The sequence below is a fragment of the Quercus robur genome, chromosome 3 (genome assembly GCF_932294415.1).
Source record: "Quercus robur chromosome 3, dhQueRobu3.1, whole genome shotgun sequence".
NCBI classification, from domain to species: domain Eukaryota; kingdom Viridiplantae; phylum Streptophyta; class Magnoliopsida; order Fagales; family Fagaceae; genus Quercus; species Quercus robur.
The window spans coordinates 39,741,126-39,761,853 of NC_065536.1; the positions used below are offsets into that span (position 1 = coordinate 39,741,126).

Consider the following 20,728-nt stretch of genomic DNA (forward strand, 5'->3'; position numbering starts at 1 on the left):
TAAATAAATAAAAACATAAAAAAAAGTTACTTATTTTTATGTTTATGTTTATTTGTCAATAATCCCAACAACAACAACAACAAAAAAAAAAGTTATAAGGAACTCGAGTTTATTAAACTCGAATTCCTTACAAGGTACTCGAGCTTGGTGAGGTCGAGTACCTTAGAAAAAAAAAAAAAAAAAAAAACAGCATTTTATTATAAAATGGTACTCGAGCCTGGTATACTCGAGTATTATGTTGCATGGTACTCGAGTTTACCATGCTCGAGTACCACATAATTTTTTTTAATGGCCCAATTTCCACCTCAGCAGTGCCACCGTGGCAAAACTTCTAGGAACTCGAGTTTAAGAAACTCGAGTTCCATAAAAAGTGGTATTTCCTTATATAGTTCCGAAACAGTGTTTTTTTACAAAATATTTCAAAAATTTGTGATATTTGGCCATTTTAGCCCTCTTATTCGTCTTTTCCTAAACAAATACTAAACTCAATACCTAGTTAATTCTAATTAGGAGTAGTGACAAAACTAAAAACAAAAAAGTCGACGATTTCAAACATTAATAAACTCACCACCCAGGCAGTGGAACAAGCTTGTTTTGGCTTTAGTTCCAAAATGATTGTTTCTGAAGAACAAGAAGAAGAAGAAGAGAGATGTCCCAAACCCAAACAGCACCACTCTCGTCCTCCCAGTCTCCACCTATGCCTCTTGCTCTTCACAGTCCTGGTGGCCGCCTTGTTCATTGTCACTATTTTCTCTTTTCTCACCAGTTCTCCCTACATTGATAGTACCCACAACTTCGATCTTCATTTCTCGGAAATCAAATTCCCTCCAGAGAGAAATCGAAATCCAACTCTATCCCATTCTACTACATTCCCACCAAGTTCTTTTACTGCAGATTTAGCACCACCATTACCACCACTTCCTCAAGCAGTAATAAAGTCAAAGCCAAATATTAAGGCAGTGGACACAACAATGGAAGAATCAGGTCCCTATCACAATTGGCAACTCTTTGTTGAAGATTTCAAGGAAATGATGCGCAATTTCAAGATATATGTTTATCCTGATGCAACAAACCAAACCCAGTCCCAGTTTGGTCCCATTTTCCTTCCCCACCAAAACCCATTTGATCCAAAGCTAGGAAACTACTTCAGTGAACACATGTTCAAACTATCTCTTCTTCAAAGTTCCCTCTTAACACTCCATCCCCAACAAGCCCATCTCTTTTTCTTGCCTTTCTCAGTCAATCTTCTAAGGAACGACCCTCGTGTTCACTCCGAAGCTTCAATCTCTGAGTTTGTCTCTCAATACATTACCAGAATTCGCAGAGACTTCACATTCTGGAATGCCTCTGCTGGTGCAAACCATTTCTACGTGTACTGTCATTCAGTTGGTCGAGAGGCCGCTTCTAAGTTTCTGGATTTACGTAACAATGCAATACAGGTCACTTGCTCTTCTAGCTACTTCCAGAGATACTATGTTACACACAAAGATGTGGCACTCCCGCAGGTTTGGCCTCGCTCAAATGATCAACCTCTCACTCCCCCGGATGCCAGGTACTCTTTTCTTTTCACTACTTTCTTTCATTTTCATCTTTTTGTTGTTGCTGCTGCTGCTGCTGCCGCCTTGGAAGCATTTCAGTACTAGAAATGGGTCCAAACCCCGTTTAGTTAAAGGTTTTGATTTTGATTATGATTATGATTTTTTCTTTTCTTTTGGTATAGCATAACTAGAAATGGGTTCAATAGAGAGGGAGAGGGCTAAGGCCGACTCTGACAGAAAAGGATCGTCTTCATTTGAAATGCATCCATTTCATGGTTTAGACTTCAGATTAAACATTATAGATCAATAATGACCCCTTAGTTTATCTCTTTGATTTAATGCTTTAGGCACCCGTGAAATCTATTTGAGGACAAACACTAGTCCACTACACCAAAATCCCCAATAATGGTATTATGATTATTATTAGGTTAAGGGGATCACTATGGTACACACAACACACTGTCCTTCCCTATTTGGATTTCAAACAGAGAGTGAAAAGGATGTTTTATGAGCTACAGCTTGGCCTCCAAACTCTGTTTGTGTATAAAACTGATCAAATAGCATGAGTTTCTTATTGATATGCTTCCCTTATTTATGCTCTGCTTACATCAGTCAATTAAAATAAAAATAGGAACTAAGCTAAAAAAAGGGGATTGGTTGCAATTTGCATGCCAAAGAATTAGGAACAAGTACAGACTTATACCAAACTCAATTACTTGCCACATTTTAACTGACAATGTATATCATGAAACTCACTCTAGGAACTGATGCATATTTGTAGTCCTGTTGAAGCATATACAACTATCATTTTGTAGATGCATTGCAAATATTAGATCCAGTTTGCTACAGGTACTTTTTCCTGTTTTGACCACCAACCGCTGCTGGTTTGTTGTCATACAGGCATAAACTTGTTTACTTTTCTGGACGTATACAAAACTCTCGTATTCGCAAAGAGCTGATAGCTGTATGGGGGAATGATTCTTATATGGACATTTTCTTTGGAAGTACACCTTTTCCTTATGAAGAAGGTTTTAGGAAGAGCAAGTATTGCCTCCATGTCAAAGGTTATGAGGTGAACACTGCTAGAGTAAGTGATTCCATACATTATGGATGCATTCCTGTTATTATTTCCAACTACTATGACCTTCCATTTGCTAATGTTTTGAACTGGAGCAAGTTTTCAGTTATTATCAACCAAGGAGAAATAGCCTTCATCAAAAAGAGACTTTTATCAATAACAAGACAGATGTACCTAGATATGTACCAAAATCTATGCCAAGTTCGGAAACATTTTTTGTGGCATAAAACACCAAGGGGTTTTGATTCCTTCCATATGACTGCTTACCAGTTGTGGCTGAGAAGAAGCATGCATCGCCTATCCCACTAATTCTCCCTGTTGTCTCAACATGTTAAGTACTTGGAGGGCTGTATGAAGTTTCACATTGTGGCTACTTGCTCAAAAGAGGTTCTTTCTATGTTTTCAACGCATTCCATGCTGGTGATTACTTCAACATAGTCTGGTTTGGGTCACCTTTCAAGATTCTTTTTTAATCCAAATGGCTATAAGTATCTGGAACCCACTGTGGGAATATGAATTTTCATTCTTTTTAAGTGAAAATAGTACCCAAAAATTGTTACCCCTTGACTATCCAATAATGGACTAGCTGAATCCTTATTTCACAGAACGCAAGCCTTCCAAAGGCTTGCAGGAAGAGACTAATGGACATTTGACTACCATTGCCTCTTGCTTCTAGAATTGTGCAGGAGAGCAGAAAGGAGGGTGGAAGCCTTCAATGAACTTTTGAAATTAGGACTTAGAAAGAATCAAACCAAGAGAATTGTTCATAGATGCAGGTGTGAATCCAAATTGCTTGATGACTACAAATATGATTCAAGTGCTCATAGATGCAGGTGTAAATCCAAATTGGTTGATGGCTACATATATGACTATGTGATCCAAGTAGTCACAAATGCAAGGTAAATCCATTATATTTGTAATAGGTGGCATTGGTCTTGTTGATGGATTTTTTTCCCCTATTGTTATGTTTGGCATGGATATTGCATAGTGTTTACGCTATGTCTTTAACTCCCGTGTTTACGCTAGAAAAGAAAGATTGTTGTGGTAGGTTGTCAGCCAACGTCACATTTGTGTGTGTGTGTTTTTTTTCCCTTTCTTAATGGCCGTTTGTTTCCACATTTTGAGCCCAAAAAGGGCTTTTTGAAAAAAGCCAAACCAAAATTTGCGTTTGGTTAAGCCCAAAGCGCAACTTTTTGATAAAAGTTGCGTTTTGGGCATAGACCAAAAATAAGAAGAAACGCGGAAGTTTTTATGGACCCTTGAGGGTCCATAAATGAAAATGCGCAATGCGTGTTTTGGATGGGTTACCGTTGCAATATTAGAATTACGGAAATACCCATCAATTATTCAGTTCTCTCACGCCTCTCATCTCTCATCTCTGCTCTCCCTTTGCACGACGCCTCCATCTCTTCTCTCTGCTTTGCTCTGCCCTCTCCATAAGTCTCTCTGCTCTGCCCTCTCCATGAGAAATCAACCCAAAGAACTGAGAAATCATAATCAACCCATACCCATGAGAAATCAATCCAAAGAACACACAGAAAAATCATTACCCAAAACACAAACCACAATCCAAAACTACAGAAATCAAATAGCACAAACCCACGGCCAAACCCACGGCCAAACAACCATAAACACACAGAAAGAAAGAAGAAGAAGAGGAAGAAGAAAAGGAAGACGAAGAAGGAGAGAGAAGAAATTGAGAGAGCCGGAGAGCTTTGGAATTGAGAGAGCCTTCTAGAAACAAACGGAAAAGGAAAAAGGAAAGAGGAAAGAATGAAAGAATGAGAGCCTTCTGGAAAGTGGAGGTGTGGAAGTAAAGAAAAAGAAAAAGGAGAGGATGTGGACAAAATAATGTACATGTGTGTGGTGGATAAAATACAAGAGAAAAAAAAAAAAAAAAAAGGAAAAGGGAACGTATGGAGGAAAAAAAAAAGGCAAAGTATTAGAAATCACAATTTAAAAATATTACCACAATATTTTCACAATAAATTTTAAGTAATTAGCTAATATTGATGAGTAAAAATATAATTTCAGTAATGGGTTCAAATTAGAACTAGTAACAACTTTTCATATAAGATTTTGTTATGATTCTTGTGAAAGTAATGCAAAAAATATTGTGGATGTAACACTTTTTGTTGAAAAATATAATTGTTGAGAATGAATAGAAAAAGAAAAATAAATATTAAAAAAGAATAAATTTGATTACAAAATAAAAATTAAAAAAGTGGATAGGCAAAAGATAAATGTCACTATTGATTGTCCAAACAGCACAAAAATTTGTCTAACCTGCTGGAGATGCTCTTATATATACATTGTTCTTTTTGGTAATTTATCCCTCAAACTGCCACTTTTATAAGTACTAGTCAAACACTCAACTTTTTCAAAAAACACTTTTTAACAGTTTTTACCAAACACTCAGCTTTTTGAAAATGCACTTTTTCAATTATGCACTTTTTGAAAACTCCACTTTTTCATTATGTACTTTTACAAAAAGCTGAACTAAACTCACCCTTAATATGTCCTTAAAGATACACAGTTGAGGTATTCCTTTTTTAAGGATAAAAATGACAAAAAATAATATATGTGACTAACTTCAATTAGTTTATTGAGAATGTATCCAATCTCAAAATTTTAGGACTAAGACACGAACTTTTTTTTTAGTCTAGTTATATGATACTATAATTATCATTTTATTAATCTAATTTTATTCAAATTTTTGACATATTTCAATGAGTTATTTCAAGTCTATGTCGTATAAAGATACTAATAAACCAAACATAAGATTTCATTATCTTGGGAATTTTCTTAGATTCTTAATGAAATCAAACATGGATATTTTTGTACTACATTCTTTGACATTTGTTTCAAAAAGTTAAATCAAATCAAACATGGATATAATTGTACTACATTCTCTTGCATTTGTTTCCAAAAGTAAATTAAAAAGGGAAATTACGGTAAATCCACCTGTGGTTTAACCCGTTTTCACTTTACCTACCGGTAGTTTAAAACTTAACACTTTGTCCACCTGTGTTTAGCTTCGTTTGGTCTTTGTTACCCCATCTTTGGCTTTTCCGTTAAAAAACAACTTTTACCACAAAAATATAACATATCACGAATAAAAAAAGTTAGGGTTTGAATTTTTGGAAAGAGCTTGGGTTATGGGGTTTTGAAAGTCAAAAACCAAAAAGAAAGAGATCAGAAATAATCAAAACTTCTATTCAAATCCATAAACAAAAATCATCAAAACAACTATCACTATTATCATGTACATGGAATGGTTATTAGCATTGGGACAATAGGATTCTTACCTTTCTCAGTAGCCAGTCCATTGTTCTTCAAAATCTCAGAGATTGTGACAACTGTAGTGATTGTTGTAATGAAATAAAATATGTGAAGAATTTTAGTAAGTATGATAATTCTTAAACCAAAAAAGAACATATAAAATAGTAATAAATGGCGAGAAAAAGCGCTGAATTAGAAAGTATAAAAACTTGCGCAATGTGAATTATATAAAAGCTCCACGTATTATTACCCTATCCTCGATTTTGCTGTAAAGCAAAGGCAAAGAAAAGAGAACCTATAGTTTTATTATTTTGGAAAACTAAATTCCCATGAGAATTCCAAATTCCCATCAATCATTGGAAGCCTATTTTTGTGAAGTCCATTCTTCCTCATAACTCAATAATTAAAAAATCTATCAAAACTATTCCTAGGAGCACATAGTCAAATATATATCACAATAATATAAGGCACATAGTCAAACATATCAAATTCTCTAATCTTGGATAAAGAAGAAAACTCAAGAAGTAAAGAAAATGAGTTCTTATAAAAAGTTGCAATTGCTAATCATTCATGAAATCAGATTCGATTAAATTTTGTGTTTTCTTTCTTTTCCCTCAATTATTCAACAAATGAAAAGAAGAAAAAAAATCCTATCTTTTTCTTGTTTGGGTATAAAACAGAGGAAAATGCAATACAAACAAAGAAAGTTCATAGAAAATGTACCCTTTCCCAATGTAGAAAGCTCGACCTCATCATGCTGTTGAATGTATTTCTACAACAAAGAAAAAACAAAGCTTTCTTGTTGTAAAATAAATAAAGCGCACAAGATTAGGGTTTTGTGCGGTGTGAATCATGAGGATTTGAAGCAACTATTCCACGTTTTGAAATCAATTAGAGAAGCTCTTTCAAAACCCCATAACCCAACTTCTTTCAAAAAATTCAAACCCTAACTTTTTGATTTGTGTTATGTTATGTTTTGGTGGTAAAAGTTGTTTTTTAACGGAAAAGCTAAAGGTGGGTAACAGAGACCAAACGGAGCTAAACATAGGTGGGCAAAGTGTTTAAGTTTTAAACCACGAGTAGGCAAAGTGAAAATGAATCAAACCACATGTGGATTTACTGTAATTTTCCCAAAATAAAATGATCTTTGTTCATAATTGAATGGTAATGCTTATACTACGGTCCATTGGTCTATATGTCAAGAGGACACAACTTTTGTGCCACAACTATTCATCATGATTAGTGGAAAAAAAAAAATATATATATATATATATATATATATATATAGCGGATCCTTATTGTAGTCATCCACATCAAAATTGCGGCATAAAAATGGTAGTGCTAGAAGACCTTGGATAATGGGACAAACGCCATATCCTGGGCTGCATTTGTTTATAAAGAAGTGTTGATCTTATTTTAGCTACCCGTGACACAGTTTGCTTTGAATCTAAACGTAAAGACATACGAGACATTTTCTTCTTTTTATTTTATTTTAAAGAAAGGGTAGGGTATGCAAGACCAGTTTTCATGTATGCCTCCATGCTAGTGCAACTGTAACCACTGATGATCATTACAATTTGAACCAGAAAACAAGTTCAGAAGAACGACTCTTTTCTTCCAAGCTCACAAACAACAGAATTGTACTTCCATTGCTGCTTGTCATCCCAATACCACTATTTAAAAAACCAATACGCTGATTAATCCAGTATTGATTCTTTTAGCACGCAACACACAGCAAAACGCACAGATTACTTCTCTATCAGAAACTCATCCTGTCCTAGCCACCTATCCCTACCTTATTTTTAATAGATACATGTGAGTTTTTATCTAGAAAATGCATTTTACACCATCTCCTTTATAATAGCATTCTCGTCAAAGAATGCAAATATTTTAGTTTTTAACATTTCAAAACTCTACTTTATCTATTTTAATATACCACTTTACAATAAACCCAATACCAAAGTTTCTATTTTGTTAGCACCTCATTTAAATATTCTTTATTTAATATTTATTTATCTCTTCCTACCTGTATGTCTCTCTCTTCTTTAAAGCAGGAGCAAAGAAGCCATCAAACACCAAACGGTCCAAACCTAGCTACATCTTCTCAACCCAACAAACCCACACAGCCACCACCACCACGGCACCACCACCGGAATATTAAAAAAAAAAAAAAAAAATCAACTACCCCACCCAAAAACCCAAACTACCATTAGCCGCCACACCCAAAACACCAAACCCATCTATCTAACCCAACAAACTGATGCAGCCACCCTCTATCCTTAGGCCAGCCAACCAACCCCCCTCTGCCATTAGGACTAACAACCAGCCACCCTCGACAAGCCAAACAGCCAAGCAACCCCCTCTACCATTAGGACTGACAACTAGCCACCCTCTACAAGCCAAACAGACAACCAACCTTTCTAACTTTTTAGGGCAGCCAGCAGCCCCTTATTTTGACTTCTCATATCTGCCATGTATCCTCTTTAATTACAGTTTTGACTTATGTAACTATTAGCTGCTTTATTTCCTAATAGTTAAAGATTATAAATAGGCTAGCTATGTAAGAGTACAATCAATTTTTGATGTGAATATAATTTAATTTCAGACCTAGACAGAAACTTGTTTCTCCAGTTTCTCTGTAATTCCAGCTTTAATTCTTAATTTTAATGCAATTCTAGTTCAAGTTCTCAATCAATTGATCTTGATTCCCATCACAAACCCAAACAACCACCACCAAAATATTAAAAAACAAATCAGCCACCACACCCAAAAACACCAAACCCACCTTTCTCTCAACCCAACAAACCCACATAGCCACCACCGAAGAATTAAAAAAATAAATAAATAAATAATCAGCCACTCCACCCAAAACCCAAACCCACAAGTACAACCCAAAATCATTTACCACCATCACAGCACCACCCCCACATCCACCAAAGCCATGACCCAAAATCAACATCCACCATCACCACAACTACCAAACCATCACATGCCACCACTGATCTATATATTTTTTGAGAAAGTTTGAGCTATAGGAGAAGAAGAGAAAGCAAATAAAGAAAGAAGTGAGAAAGAAAGTGATAGATACGGAAATGGGTGGAGGAGAAGAAGAGAGCATTGAGAAAAAAGAGAAAGAAAGAGAAATAAATATTTTTTTAAGAAAAAAAAAAAGAGAGAATAGAATAAAAAATTAATATTTTTTATAAAATTGCAGTTACAGTAAGCTGAGCTTACTGGAGCTTAGATGCTAAATTTTTTAAGTTTAGCCTCTTTGATATATCATGCTTTTGTTGTTTTTGTTGCTAAAATATAACTTCTTAGCATTTTAACAGCTTTGTTAGGAATGCTCTAAAAAATTAAAAATAAAAATAAAAATTTACAGTGTGTAGCTTTTAACACCGCCAAGCTCCACAAAGTGAGTTGGAGTCAACTTTTTAGTGTATTTATATTTGACAGAAAGGTGATGTAATTAGGAAAAAGATAACTGCCAAAACAATAAAAATTATGAACAAAAGGTACTGTTATTATGAAACACAGAATAAGTGGCCTCTATGCAGTTTTAGTCACACATCATTCTAGTATTAATTTATTTATAGGGTTTTCTTCAAACATGTAATCATATGCTATACACACAAGATTAAATTAAATAGAATGCTCGGCAGGCTGGGACTGGTATGTCCGCCTCCTAAGTTGAGACTCAGCTGTTGGTTGCTGCAAAAAGATTCTTGTTGGATCATTAGGATCAACGTATCTGCAAAATGACACAGATTTTTAATCAGTTATCCCTTCATGTATTCCTCGACTACATAAAAAATACAAGAGAGAGCATTTCACATACGCGGATCTCATCATTTCATCAACAGGAGTTTGCGCTGCTTGCAAAGGATCCACACGAGGCTCTGTTGCCGAACTATAGTGTTGATTGTATTGTCTCACTGAAGAGATCAAATTGAAAAAGAGTGGAACAAAGGTTCCACAGCCACCTTCCTTGAACAAAATCTTGAATGAGTGAGTGGAGTAAAGTGCCCTGTTTTGGTTTTCTGGGACCACCTAAATTAAATTAAAGAGATAATCAGAATCTTGGAAATAGGATAGGAAAGGGTCTACATCCAACAAGTCTAGAACCCTCACTGATTACTTACAGGTTCCACTTGACCAGAAATGTTGTTGCAGAAAAATATAGGTTGATTAAATTTTTCACCGTGAACATAAAGCTGCAAAACAAAATCATCCATGAATCAGTGAAATATCAATACATGGTTGTAGATGGACATAGCCTGACACCTCAAATTACATGCCCAATTCCACAAGCAAAGAGATTCTCTATTACAAGGCTTGAAGCAAAAACATAGCAATATTTGCATGACAGCAAACAATGTCATGAATGAAGCCCAAACTGTAACCAAGCTTCATATTACATCAAAAAGATGTGCAATATGCAACTTCATCACCATAACCATTTCCTAAAACAATGGTCCAATATAAATTTTTTTTTGACAAGTAAAACAATGATCCCATATAAATTAACACTGAGTCACTGACTAACTCCTCATCTTCATATGATCCAATGTGCAATTTCATTGTCATTACTAATGCAGCCAAGATAGTAAATATATAGCATTAGAATAAATGACCACAACAGAAAATCTACTTCGCTACCCAAAAAATTAAATAGAAAATCTCTCCCTCACCCTCTCTGGCTTGTTGGCAATACTAGTAGCTAAAACTACATCTTTTCTCCTGGTTGGCTCACCATTCAATTGAACTTTCACAATTTTTCACCATGGGGTAACAGAAAAAAAGATGAAAAGGGATTTTAAACAAAGGCAAACTAAGCCTGTGGAATGTTATATTCAGCCAACTTTAAAACAAATCCTAGAGCTAACAAATATGAAAGGGATGACCATTAAGCTGCTATAGGAATGGAGATCTGAAAAGAGGTAACTGAAATGGTAAAAGGTGTAGCCCCAAGCAAAACCAACCACCCAAATTGAAAAGGCAAACTCAAAGAGGTCATTAGGCGGCTTCTTCACCAAAAAAGCAACTTACATTAAACCAAGAGGGAGAAATGAGGCATCAAATGTGAGGGCAATGTTCATGCACTTTCAGGTACTGGTTTGGGCTTACAGGTCACTGAACCTACTCCACTGCCCATTGACCCAGTTCATGTGTTACAGAGTTAGTATTTATTTTCAAAGAGGTCATTAGGTGCATAGCAACTTCTTTTAACTTCTAAGAATAAACAATTTATAAGACATGGCAATAAAATAAGGACAAAAAAGGAGCACAAAAGTAATAACAAGTATTACATACCAGGGGTATATCAAAAGCAGTAACGTTCCCTACAGGCTTATTTGCTACAAAGACCATGCGTATATTTGACAAGTAAATTGTTCCCCTTGCCTTAAGGTGACCTCCATGAGCTCTGAAAATACAAGGTGAGAGTCAGTTAACCTGAAAAATAAACCATTAAAAACTACCTCAGCATTAATAGTCACTCAGTTATATGAGACTCAAGATGATGATAGAGCTGTCACCCCCTGAAGGTGAAATTACAAAACCTCACTCACTTATTGCACCCACCCGTTACATATCACACTCAAATTTAGGTCATGATGATACGAATGCCACACATCCACACCCCAACATCATTTTATTAGGTTCTTGTAAGAATGACATTTTCCAAACTTATAACTAAATACCAAAAAAAAAAATTCCCAGTGTCACTAATTGAATTTCAACCAAGTAATTATCATAATTGAAATCCAACAAAGAAAAAATCATGCTATCAAGCATTGTTGTTTGCAGCTGGGATTGTTATCTGGGGTTTAACAAGGCCCTCAAAAGGGGCTTACGTGTTCCTTGGTCTAAAGTGTGTGTGTACAAGTTGTGCCAGTATTTGCTGTTAAGTCTTCTTGGATTTCAACAAAATGAATGTCAGAAAGTCCTGCAATCAAGCTGGTCTGATAAACCCTCATAGAGAAAAATACCCAAAACCATTGTTACATAATTCAAGTCTAAATAAATAAAAAACCATAACCCAATTACTTGTGGTATGATATTCTGAGTAAAATAAACTCCGTGCTTTAGGCAGCATTGATCATCATTTCTTTGATTTGCTCTCTTAAATTTTCAATTCCAACCTCTTGAGAGTGATGAAACTAGCATAGAGCTCAAGATCAAACAAGGAGATTGTAGAATTGGAGTCTAGTTTTGATGTGGGACCTAATTGGCACCATTCAGAAGCTTTTTTTTCAACATTGACGAGGTAAGATGCATAAATTGGCAAATTCAAGATTTTCTAAAATGAGAATTAATTGGCTGTACCAAGCCCATGAGTCTTCTTTTTAATTTTCAAGTCCTTTTTTCTATTCTGTTCTCATAGTTTCCTTTAATAGTTCTTCTATTTCTTAAGGCCTTAGATAACCAACCAAATTCATATAGAGATTGAGAGTTTAATAAAACTCTAGCAGCTTTTCTTATAGCTTTGTGGGTGTGATTGCAGATTGCCTTCTCTTTTTCCCAGTGTAATCTTAGAAACCTAAGCATCATTGCCTAGGGTTAGAGTTTATGTTTTTTTTTTTTTTTTTTTTTTTTTTTTTTTTTTTTTTTTTTTTTTATATTATTCAATTCACTGTTTTGATACCAAACAGCCATCAAAAACCTATATCTGTTTATGAATTAACCATCCTAAACCCCTAAAACATCAAACCCAATCCAAGAATCCTATGAAAAACCTAATATAGTGCTGAATTGAAAAAAATTATTAAAAAAAAAAAAAACCCTTCCCTATGTACATGTTAATTTAGCTTCAATAATAATTATTACTCATCAGAGATTCAGAGACAAATCCAATCTGTTTATATAGCTTGGAATGTTGTCAGTAGAGTTGAATAATAATTTTATGTGTTTTTTTGGTTGAGAACTAAGAACTAACTAGAAGTCTTTGTGAAAGGATTATAAATTGTCTTATTATATATATATTTAATTGAAACAAGAAAAGAAAGCAATAAGAATGAATTAAGGATATAAAAAGGTTGACATTTCGCATGTTAAGTTAAAAACAATGAGAAAAACCAAAAGTTAGAAGAAACAGACCCAGGGATCTTGTCGACTTCGACTTCGACACCGTCTCTGGCCAAAACAAACAACTCGTTGACGAAAGGAACGGGCATTCCATTTGGGAACAGTTGAGGGTTCACAGCCATAACAACAAAACCAGGAAGATGAAGATCTAAAATCGCAAATTTGATACTTTTCGATTTTCCAAGGCTTTTCTGCTCTTGCTCTGTTCCTATTATTATTTTTTTGATATTTCCAGGGCTTCGGTTCGGTTCTGTTCTTTTCTTTTCCGTAAATACGAAGCAAACACGTATTTAAAACACGTGTCATGCGCACCACCAAAATTCATTATTTTTAGTGTTCTCCACGAGAAATTATTTGCTCCACCGAGTAGAGGAGTAACGTGGTCCTCCTCGTGATATGTACCAATAGAAAGCAGCCACATATTAAAACAAAAGTTGAGTTAGCAACTTCACCTGCTGCAATAGAGCCTTTTAAAAACAAATACTAAAATACACTTTCACTTCTAATTCTACTCGGCCACTTCACCGAAAATTCTAAAACCCAAAAATTTCCAAACCACCCAGCTCTCTTCTCTCTCCCTCTCTGCATCATTCAAGAAATTTTTCTTTGCATGAACAAATTCTATGAGATTTTGAACTAACTTTGTTCTTGGGTCTAACTTGTTTTGGCTTGTTTCCCTCTTTTCCCCTATGACTGAAGTGGTTGTCGGAATCCAATATTGCAACTAATCATGACTGATCAAGGTATGTTACAAAGTCTCATTTCACTCTTCAAAGTACTATTTTCTTGCTCTGTTCTGTTTCTGTGTAGTTTATAATACAGTGTCTTCTACATGTTTGATAAAAAGCCCAAAATAAAAATGTATTAAAAGAATGAAATTTTTATTTTTATTTTCTTTCTATTTACTTTTCTTGACTATGAGCCCTTGTTTTTTTGCAGGTCTTTCATTTTAGAATGAGTCTTTAACTGAGACCTTAAGTTTAGTATTATAACGTTGTTGGGTTCCTCTTTTTTCTTTCTTTTTTTTTTTTTTCTTTTTTTTTTTGCTTTTGAATGTTGCTGTTGCTGATGCATTTGAATGTTATGGTGTTTTTAATCATATATATTAGAGACAATGAGAAAGGTGTTGAAGATATTAGAGTTAATGAGGAAGGTGTTTTTAATCATAGACAGTTTGGTAATGTTGGGCAGCTTGTTGTTCCCAAGTACATGAATTGTTTTTGAGAAGTGACATTTACTTGTTGAATAGCAGGGCAGTTTGTTGGTAATGTGTAATTAGAGGGCAATTTCTTATTGAAGTTTAAGTCTTGTTTTGATGAATCAACTCTTCAAAAAAAATAAGGTGCTCCTTCATCTTAAAAAAAATGTGCACAATGCTAAAATTCTAACATGTTAAAAAGTTTGTTATTGTCCTATCAAGGTATTACTAATTGGAAGAATGTGTTGGAGTATTATTGTGCTTCTACATTTTGTTCTTTAGTGTTTTATTTTTGTTTTCTGCTTGAAACTTTAATGTGTTTCTAAAAGAGGCTTTATTGTATTTGATTACTAACATTTGAAATTGTATTTAGGAGCATTAAAATTGGACCAATGAGGATATACTAAATGAAAATGTTGGAGATGGGACATTTGTTGCTGGTGTTATTATTGGTAAAGATGCAGAATGTCTTGGTTTGTTGCTTTGTCTGAGAGAGTATGTTATTCGGGTTCAAGCTTGCACGTTTTTGGGCTACTATTTACTATGCAATGGAGTAGAGATGTTTGTATCAGATATGTGAACTGTCAAGATGCTGAATCAGTGAATGCATTGACAAATGGAAAAAACTACTTCGTTGAGGCAGGATTAATTTTGGTTGATATTAGGTGACTCATGTTAAACTTTGAATCAATTTCCTTTCATGTAGTGTAAAAAAACTTGTAACAGCTAGTGAGTTGTAAAATTTTCTTAGGAAAAGGAAGAGCCTTTGGTAGGGAATTAGAGGAACGTTCTTTCTTTTTGTTAGCCATTGTACTGAAAGATATTTATCAATAAATCAAGTCTTTTGTTTTACAATGGTTATATTCTAATTTTCCACATCACAAGTTCACAAAAATTGCTTATAATCAACATTTGAAGTGAAAATACTTTTCATTGCTATTGGTTATATTCAATTGGATAAATAACAATGTTGAACTATACAATTTTTTACTAGGGGATGAGAAGGCATAACAAAAGAAAATATACAAAAAGGAATGTAATCTAACATTTCCTATAAATAGGCTTATTTTCATTGCCTTAAAAATACAAAAATAACATTTCCTGCAGCTTTCACTCTTCTAATCATTAGTTACTTGATTAATCTTCCAACTTGAGTACTTATCAAAAATCTTCCAAGTTGAATACTCATAAGATAACTTTTGAGTCAAATCATTTTTGTCTAGGAATTAGTTGTGGAAAACCATTTGAGAAAGAATTCTGCACAAATAGAGATGGACATTTTTAAGTTATTAGTAACAAGGTGATAACTATTAATACAAATAAATAAACATAACTAATGAAGAATAAAAAATTGAAACAACAAGTATATTTACCTGACTTAAATGTGTCAAGAAATCGTTACTTTGAAGCATGCTCGTGAAGTTGAAATTTGGAGAAGCACCGCTCCAATAGGAAAAGGGGTTCTACATTCAAATTAACTCAAGCTTAAATGTTAGATATTTTTATTAAATGAACATTCAATTTCACAAATCAATTATTTATTTATTTTTATTTACTTCTACCTGATTTGGATGTTAAAAATGACTTGAACTAATGGTTGTTGGCATACTTGGAGGAAGGAATACCTATCAAATATTATAAGAGATTAATATGGGATCATTAAAAAAAAGGAAAAAAAAGAAAAAAAGAAAGAGGTTGCAAGGGGCTTAGATCATACTTGATTATTATAATTCTCATCCATGGGTACACTAGATGGGTGCATTGGCTGGCAAAGACCTGTACATTGTGGAGCATAGGTTGAGTTTTGTGAATTAATGACAATTGTTCTAAAGGCATATAGTTTCATAGGACAATTATTATTGATAAAGCTAGTAATATTGTTATTTTCATAGGACTTGTGTGCAGCATATGGTACGTGAATGACAAATATTCCAAAGTCAATATAGACAAGGCAACATATATAAGAAAAATTGATAAGTGCATACAATAAAGGGCAATAAAAAAATATATATTCCTATAGCTTTGCACAATGAAGATTTACTTGATAATGTGTATCATACAGTGCATCATTTATAAAGAATAAGCACATTTTTAAATCAAAATACTTGAAAGTCCTCTATATAAAATTGTTTAGAAAAGAATCAATACCTTTAGGGGCATGGCTAGAGCTTGTTGGAAGTCCTCTTGTTGACAATTGTTTTAAAAAAAGGAGAGGAAATCATGGGCATTACTCACAACAAATAAATATTTGAACCACACTACTAGCATTTTTTTTTTAGTATAAAATTTAAATAAAAGAACAAAGATTTACTTGATCTTGTAACATCTTTTAATGGCTTCCTTTTACGCTTCTCCATGTTGCTTTTGAGTCTTGCATTTGTGACTCCTTTCGGTCGCACATTGGGGGGATCTAATATTGGCAAACTATTGAGAGAGCAATTTGTCTTCTCAACATCATCAAAGACATTATTAGTAATAAACCTATTTTCTTTTTCATCACCATCTCTAGCCACATTTAATTGCTCCATTTCTTTTTCAATTAATTTTATCATCTCTCTAACTTTTCTTTTGCACATTTCAATATATCGAGTTATTGCTGCACTTTTTTGTGAAAACTTCATAAACCGAGCACATTAATTCGTTACGGCGTGAAGTCACGACAACTCATCATTTGCACTTGCTGGTTTTACATGATCACATAAAACACTATCTCTCTTTGCATCTTTTGTCCATCTTTTCAAATTATACTGAACAGGCAACTCTGTGACATTTTTCACAATAAGTATTCGCAAAGCATGTCGACATAGTAACCCCAATGTTTCAAACATTTTACAACTGCATGTAACAACATTATTTGAGGAGTTAAATTGGAACAACACAAACCCTCCGACCCCCTCCTTTGATAACTTCATAGGTAAAAGACACTCCATCAGAATACTCATCTTGGTGTGTGATCCCCAAGGTAGAAGGAATTTCTAACTCAAATCTTTTGAAAAATGTACAAGTATAAACAGATAATGCATGTTCCAAAAGTCCACAATTTTTGACTATTTGAGAAGATATACCTTGTTTGCAATGAAAATCTTTTTCTAAGTCTTCCACCCACATATTTTTTGAAGCTTTCTCATACTCATGTACAAATTCTGTTAGCCTCATTGTTTTGCACGTTATATGTTGAAAAACATTATTTACACTCTTACTCCTTGATGAAGCTTTCATTTTGGTAAAAAAAAATGTTATGACTAAAAATTGAACACCACCTTTCCTGATTTTCATATAAAGTGTTAAGCCACTTATTGCCCACCAAATTGTAATCTCTAAGTAAGGCATCCCAAGAAGACTCAAACTCTAATTTTGTCTCACAATTATAAAGAATCTTATTAAATCTACTCTTGAATGTAGGAATCCCATAATGCCTTGTTAAATTTTATGTAGCATTTTTTGATATATGCCATAAGTACAAGCGATGACATGCATCAGGAAACATAACTCTTTTGGCATTCTTCATTGCTTGACATTGGTCAATAAAAAATTGTCTTTGGTTTTTGATTTCCCATTGATTCTAAGAATGTTTCAAACAACCAAGTAAAAGAAATAGTTGTTTCATCCAATAAAAATGCATAGCCAAAAAGTACATTCTTCCAATGATGGTTGACACCTACAAATGGGGCACATATCATATTATACTTGTTAGTTCGATATGTATTGTCAAAACATATAACATCCCCAAAAGAGTTATAATCAATCCTTGATCTGCCATCTCTCCAAAAAAAAATTTGTCATTCGATTTTCATGATCAACTTGAATTGCATAAAAAAACATAGGATCTTCTGCTTGCTTTTGTTTAAAGTGGTCAACTAAACTTTGAGCATCTCCAGCCTTAACATTGATTAAATTCTGCTTGTTCACCATATTATAGCAATCTCGTTTTATAAACCCAACATTTTCAAACCCTCCAGTGATGAGAATCAACAAGCATTCAAGGATCCATTGCATGTTCCAATTGGGCCTATTACTAAAGCAAGATCCAAGAAGATCAAAGAAGCACTTAATGGGCTGATTCAAGAGATTTGGGCTAATTCAAACGCAGGACATTCCAAGCTGGGCCCAAAGAAAGATGAAGGCGTACTAAATTTAATTCAAGCTATTGAGGGCTGATTTGGCTTAATTGGGCTTGATTTATAGCGTGGATTAATGGCTGATTGATTTTCCAGCTCCATATCAGTCAATAGATATTTTTCCTATTCTGGAGCTTCTAAATTTCGAACCAAATCTACCTTAATTTTAGGCTTTTATTATTTAGAACGTTTTTTAGCTATTTTCCTATTTTGGATTTGCTAATTTCAGACCAAATCAACTTTTATTTAGGGTTTTATTATTTAGTACGTTTTTAGATTTTCTATTTTCAGTCATGTCTTATAAATAGCATGCACTCATTGTAATAGAAGAAATTATTGAATAAAAAAAAAAGGTGACGCTTTGCTCTTCTTTTGGTTCTTCAAGAACTGTGAACTTATCAGGGATTCTTCTTTGTGGCGTTCAAACTTTATACCTTTGGTTCGTGATTCAATTATAATTATTGGGTCAAGGTGTTACATTTATATCTTTGGTTCGCATTTCGATTATAAACGTTGGGTCAAGGTTTCTATCAAAAATCTGAAGTTTAGTTTTCTTGGGCAAGTATTCCAATATTTTTGTTGGGTCTCAAAGCGTGTCGATTGAGGTTCACATCATTTGGTATCAAAGCACAGGTTCTAAAATCAGTTTTCTACCCCTTTATCTTTTGTTTCCTGTTATCATCCTATCTTGTTCCTTTTGTGTTCTTTATTCCTTATTCTTATTTTGTGACGTGCACTAGGTTAAAATTGTGCACCAAGTTACCAAAAAAAAAAACGTGAAAAAAAAAAGAAAAAAGAAAAGACTTCAAAAAAAGAAATAGAAAACAGAAAAAAAAAAAATTTTTGTTTGTAGTTTCAATTCACTCAGACCAAAATACTATTTTCTTTTGTCCTCTTCCTTGCTTTAGTGTTTCTATCATATTTTCTTGCCATTGGTATTAGTTTAAATACTATAAGTTGAATTTCTTGATCAAGTTTATTAGTTTAAGCAGAACTGAAAAGGAGAAGCTACGAGTGGAAAAAGGCAAGAGAGTGTGAGAGTAATATTGGAAAAAAGCCAATTTAAGAGTGAAACACGAGTGTGAGTGACATAATTTGAGTGCAAACACGTGAGGGAGTGTTGTGAGGAATTGTTTCTAACATCTCTTTGTAGTTTTAAAAATATGTCTTCCAGGGACGAAACATCAAATAGGGAAGGAAGGGAGGAGTCATCCCTTATGTTGCAGACTATGCAACAACAGTTTGAGCGCACAAACGTGGTGTTTAATGATATTCAGGATCAGATGGATAGGCAAGACGCTGTTATTGCTTCTTTGCGTGAAGAGCATCCCCAAAGAGCCCCTAATGCTAGAAGGCAAGAAAGGCGTGCGCGCGTGAATGATTCTGATGCCTACCATGAGGAAGAGTATGAAGATGAAGATGATCAAGTTTCATTGAACAATGAGGGCAAGTTTGTGCCAAGGGGAGAAAGGCATGGTAGAGGTTTCCGAAGAGATCCAAGATGGCAAGATGGGACTGACAGAAACCTAGGAAACATCAAAATGAAGATACCATCATTCCAAGGGAAAAATGATCCAGAAGTGTACTTGAAGTGGGAGAAGAAGGTGGAGTTCATCTTTGAGTGCCACAACTACTCCGAGGAGAAAAAGGTAAAACTAGCTGTGATTGAGTTTACTGACTATGCTCTTATATGGTAGGATCAACTTGTGATGAACAGAAGGAGAAACTATGAGAGGCCTATTGAGACGTGGGAGGAAATGAAGGCCACCATGAGGAGGCGGTTTGTCCCTAGTCACTACTATAGGGACTTGTATAAAAAATTACAGAGCCTTACTCAAGGCTATAGGAGCGTGGATGACTACTGCAAGGAGATGGAGATTGGCAGGATTCGAGCTAATGTAGAGAAGGATAGAGAAGCTACTATGGCAAGGTTTCTAAATGAGCTGAATCGGGACATTGCCAACGTGGTGGAGTTGTAGCACTACGTGGAGTTGGAGGACATGGTGCACATGGCAATAAAGGTGGAACGACAGCTTAAAAGGAAAGGAACTCGGTCATTTCAAAATTTGGACTCCTCTACTTCATGGAGGTCAAATGGGAGGAAAGACGAAGGGGTTGTCTTCAAATCCAAAACCGAACCACCAAAAAGGAGAGATGAAGCTCCCAATGTCAACAAAGGTAAAAACAAATATCAAACTCGTAATCGTGATATTAAGTGTTTTCGTTGTTTGGGAGTAGGTCATATTGCTTCAGAATGCCCAAATAAGAGGACCATGATCACATGTGTTAATGGAGAGGTGGAAATTGAAAGTGAGGAAGATGATGACCAGATGCCATCACTGGAGGATGCTTGTGATGATAATGTAGAGTATCCAGTGGAAGGTGAGTCACTTGTGGCTAGGCGTGCTTTAAGTGCCCAAGTTAAAGA

General features: G+C 34.6%; 2 protein-coding genes and 1 long non-coding RNA gene across 4 annotated transcripts; 2 read left to right on the plus strand and 1 right to left on the minus strand.

The window, feature by feature from the left end:
* The first annotated feature begins 552 nt into the window (after positions 1-552).
* LOC126717998 (probable glycosyltransferase At3g07620) lies at positions 553-3,663 on the plus strand. 2 transcript variants are annotated; one of them, XM_050420016.1, is made up of 3 exons: positions 553-1,552; positions 2,439-2,625; positions 2,723-2,883. In XM_050420016.1, the coding sequence occupies exons 1-3, from the start codon at positions 612-614 to the stop codon at positions 2,744-2,746; spliced, it is 1,152 nt and encodes a 383-aa protein (XP_050275973.1). In that variant the 5' UTR covers positions 553-611; the 3' UTR covers positions 2,747-2,883. The 2 variants fall into 2 exon arrangements, with proteins under 2 accessions (XP_050275973.1, XP_050275974.1); XM_050420017.1 differs by having other exon boundaries at positions 2,439-3,663.
* A 5,737-nt stretch (positions 3,664-9,400) lies between these two features.
* LOC126717999 (UPF0664 stress-induced protein C29B12.11c) lies at positions 9,401-13,241 on the minus strand. Its single transcript, XM_050420018.1, has 5 exons — positions 12,997-13,241; positions 11,212-11,323; positions 10,041-10,112; positions 9,737-9,948; positions 9,401-9,649 (listed from the first exon to the last, which is right to left on the minus strand). Exons 1-5 carry the CDS (start codon positions 13,104-13,106, stop codon positions 9,541-9,543), a joined length of 615 nt encoding a protein of 204 aa, XP_050275975.1. The 5' UTR covers positions 13,107-13,241; the 3' UTR covers positions 9,401-9,540.
* A 120-nt stretch (positions 13,242-13,361) lies between these two features.
* On the plus strand, positions 13,362-15,042 carry LOC126718000 (uncharacterized). Its single transcript, XR_007652801.1, has 2 exons — positions 13,362-13,727; positions 14,556-15,042. It is a non-coding gene; the product is annotated as an uncharacterized LOC126718000 (long non-coding RNA).
* The last annotated feature ends 5,686 nt before the right edge of the window (positions 15,043-20,728 follow it).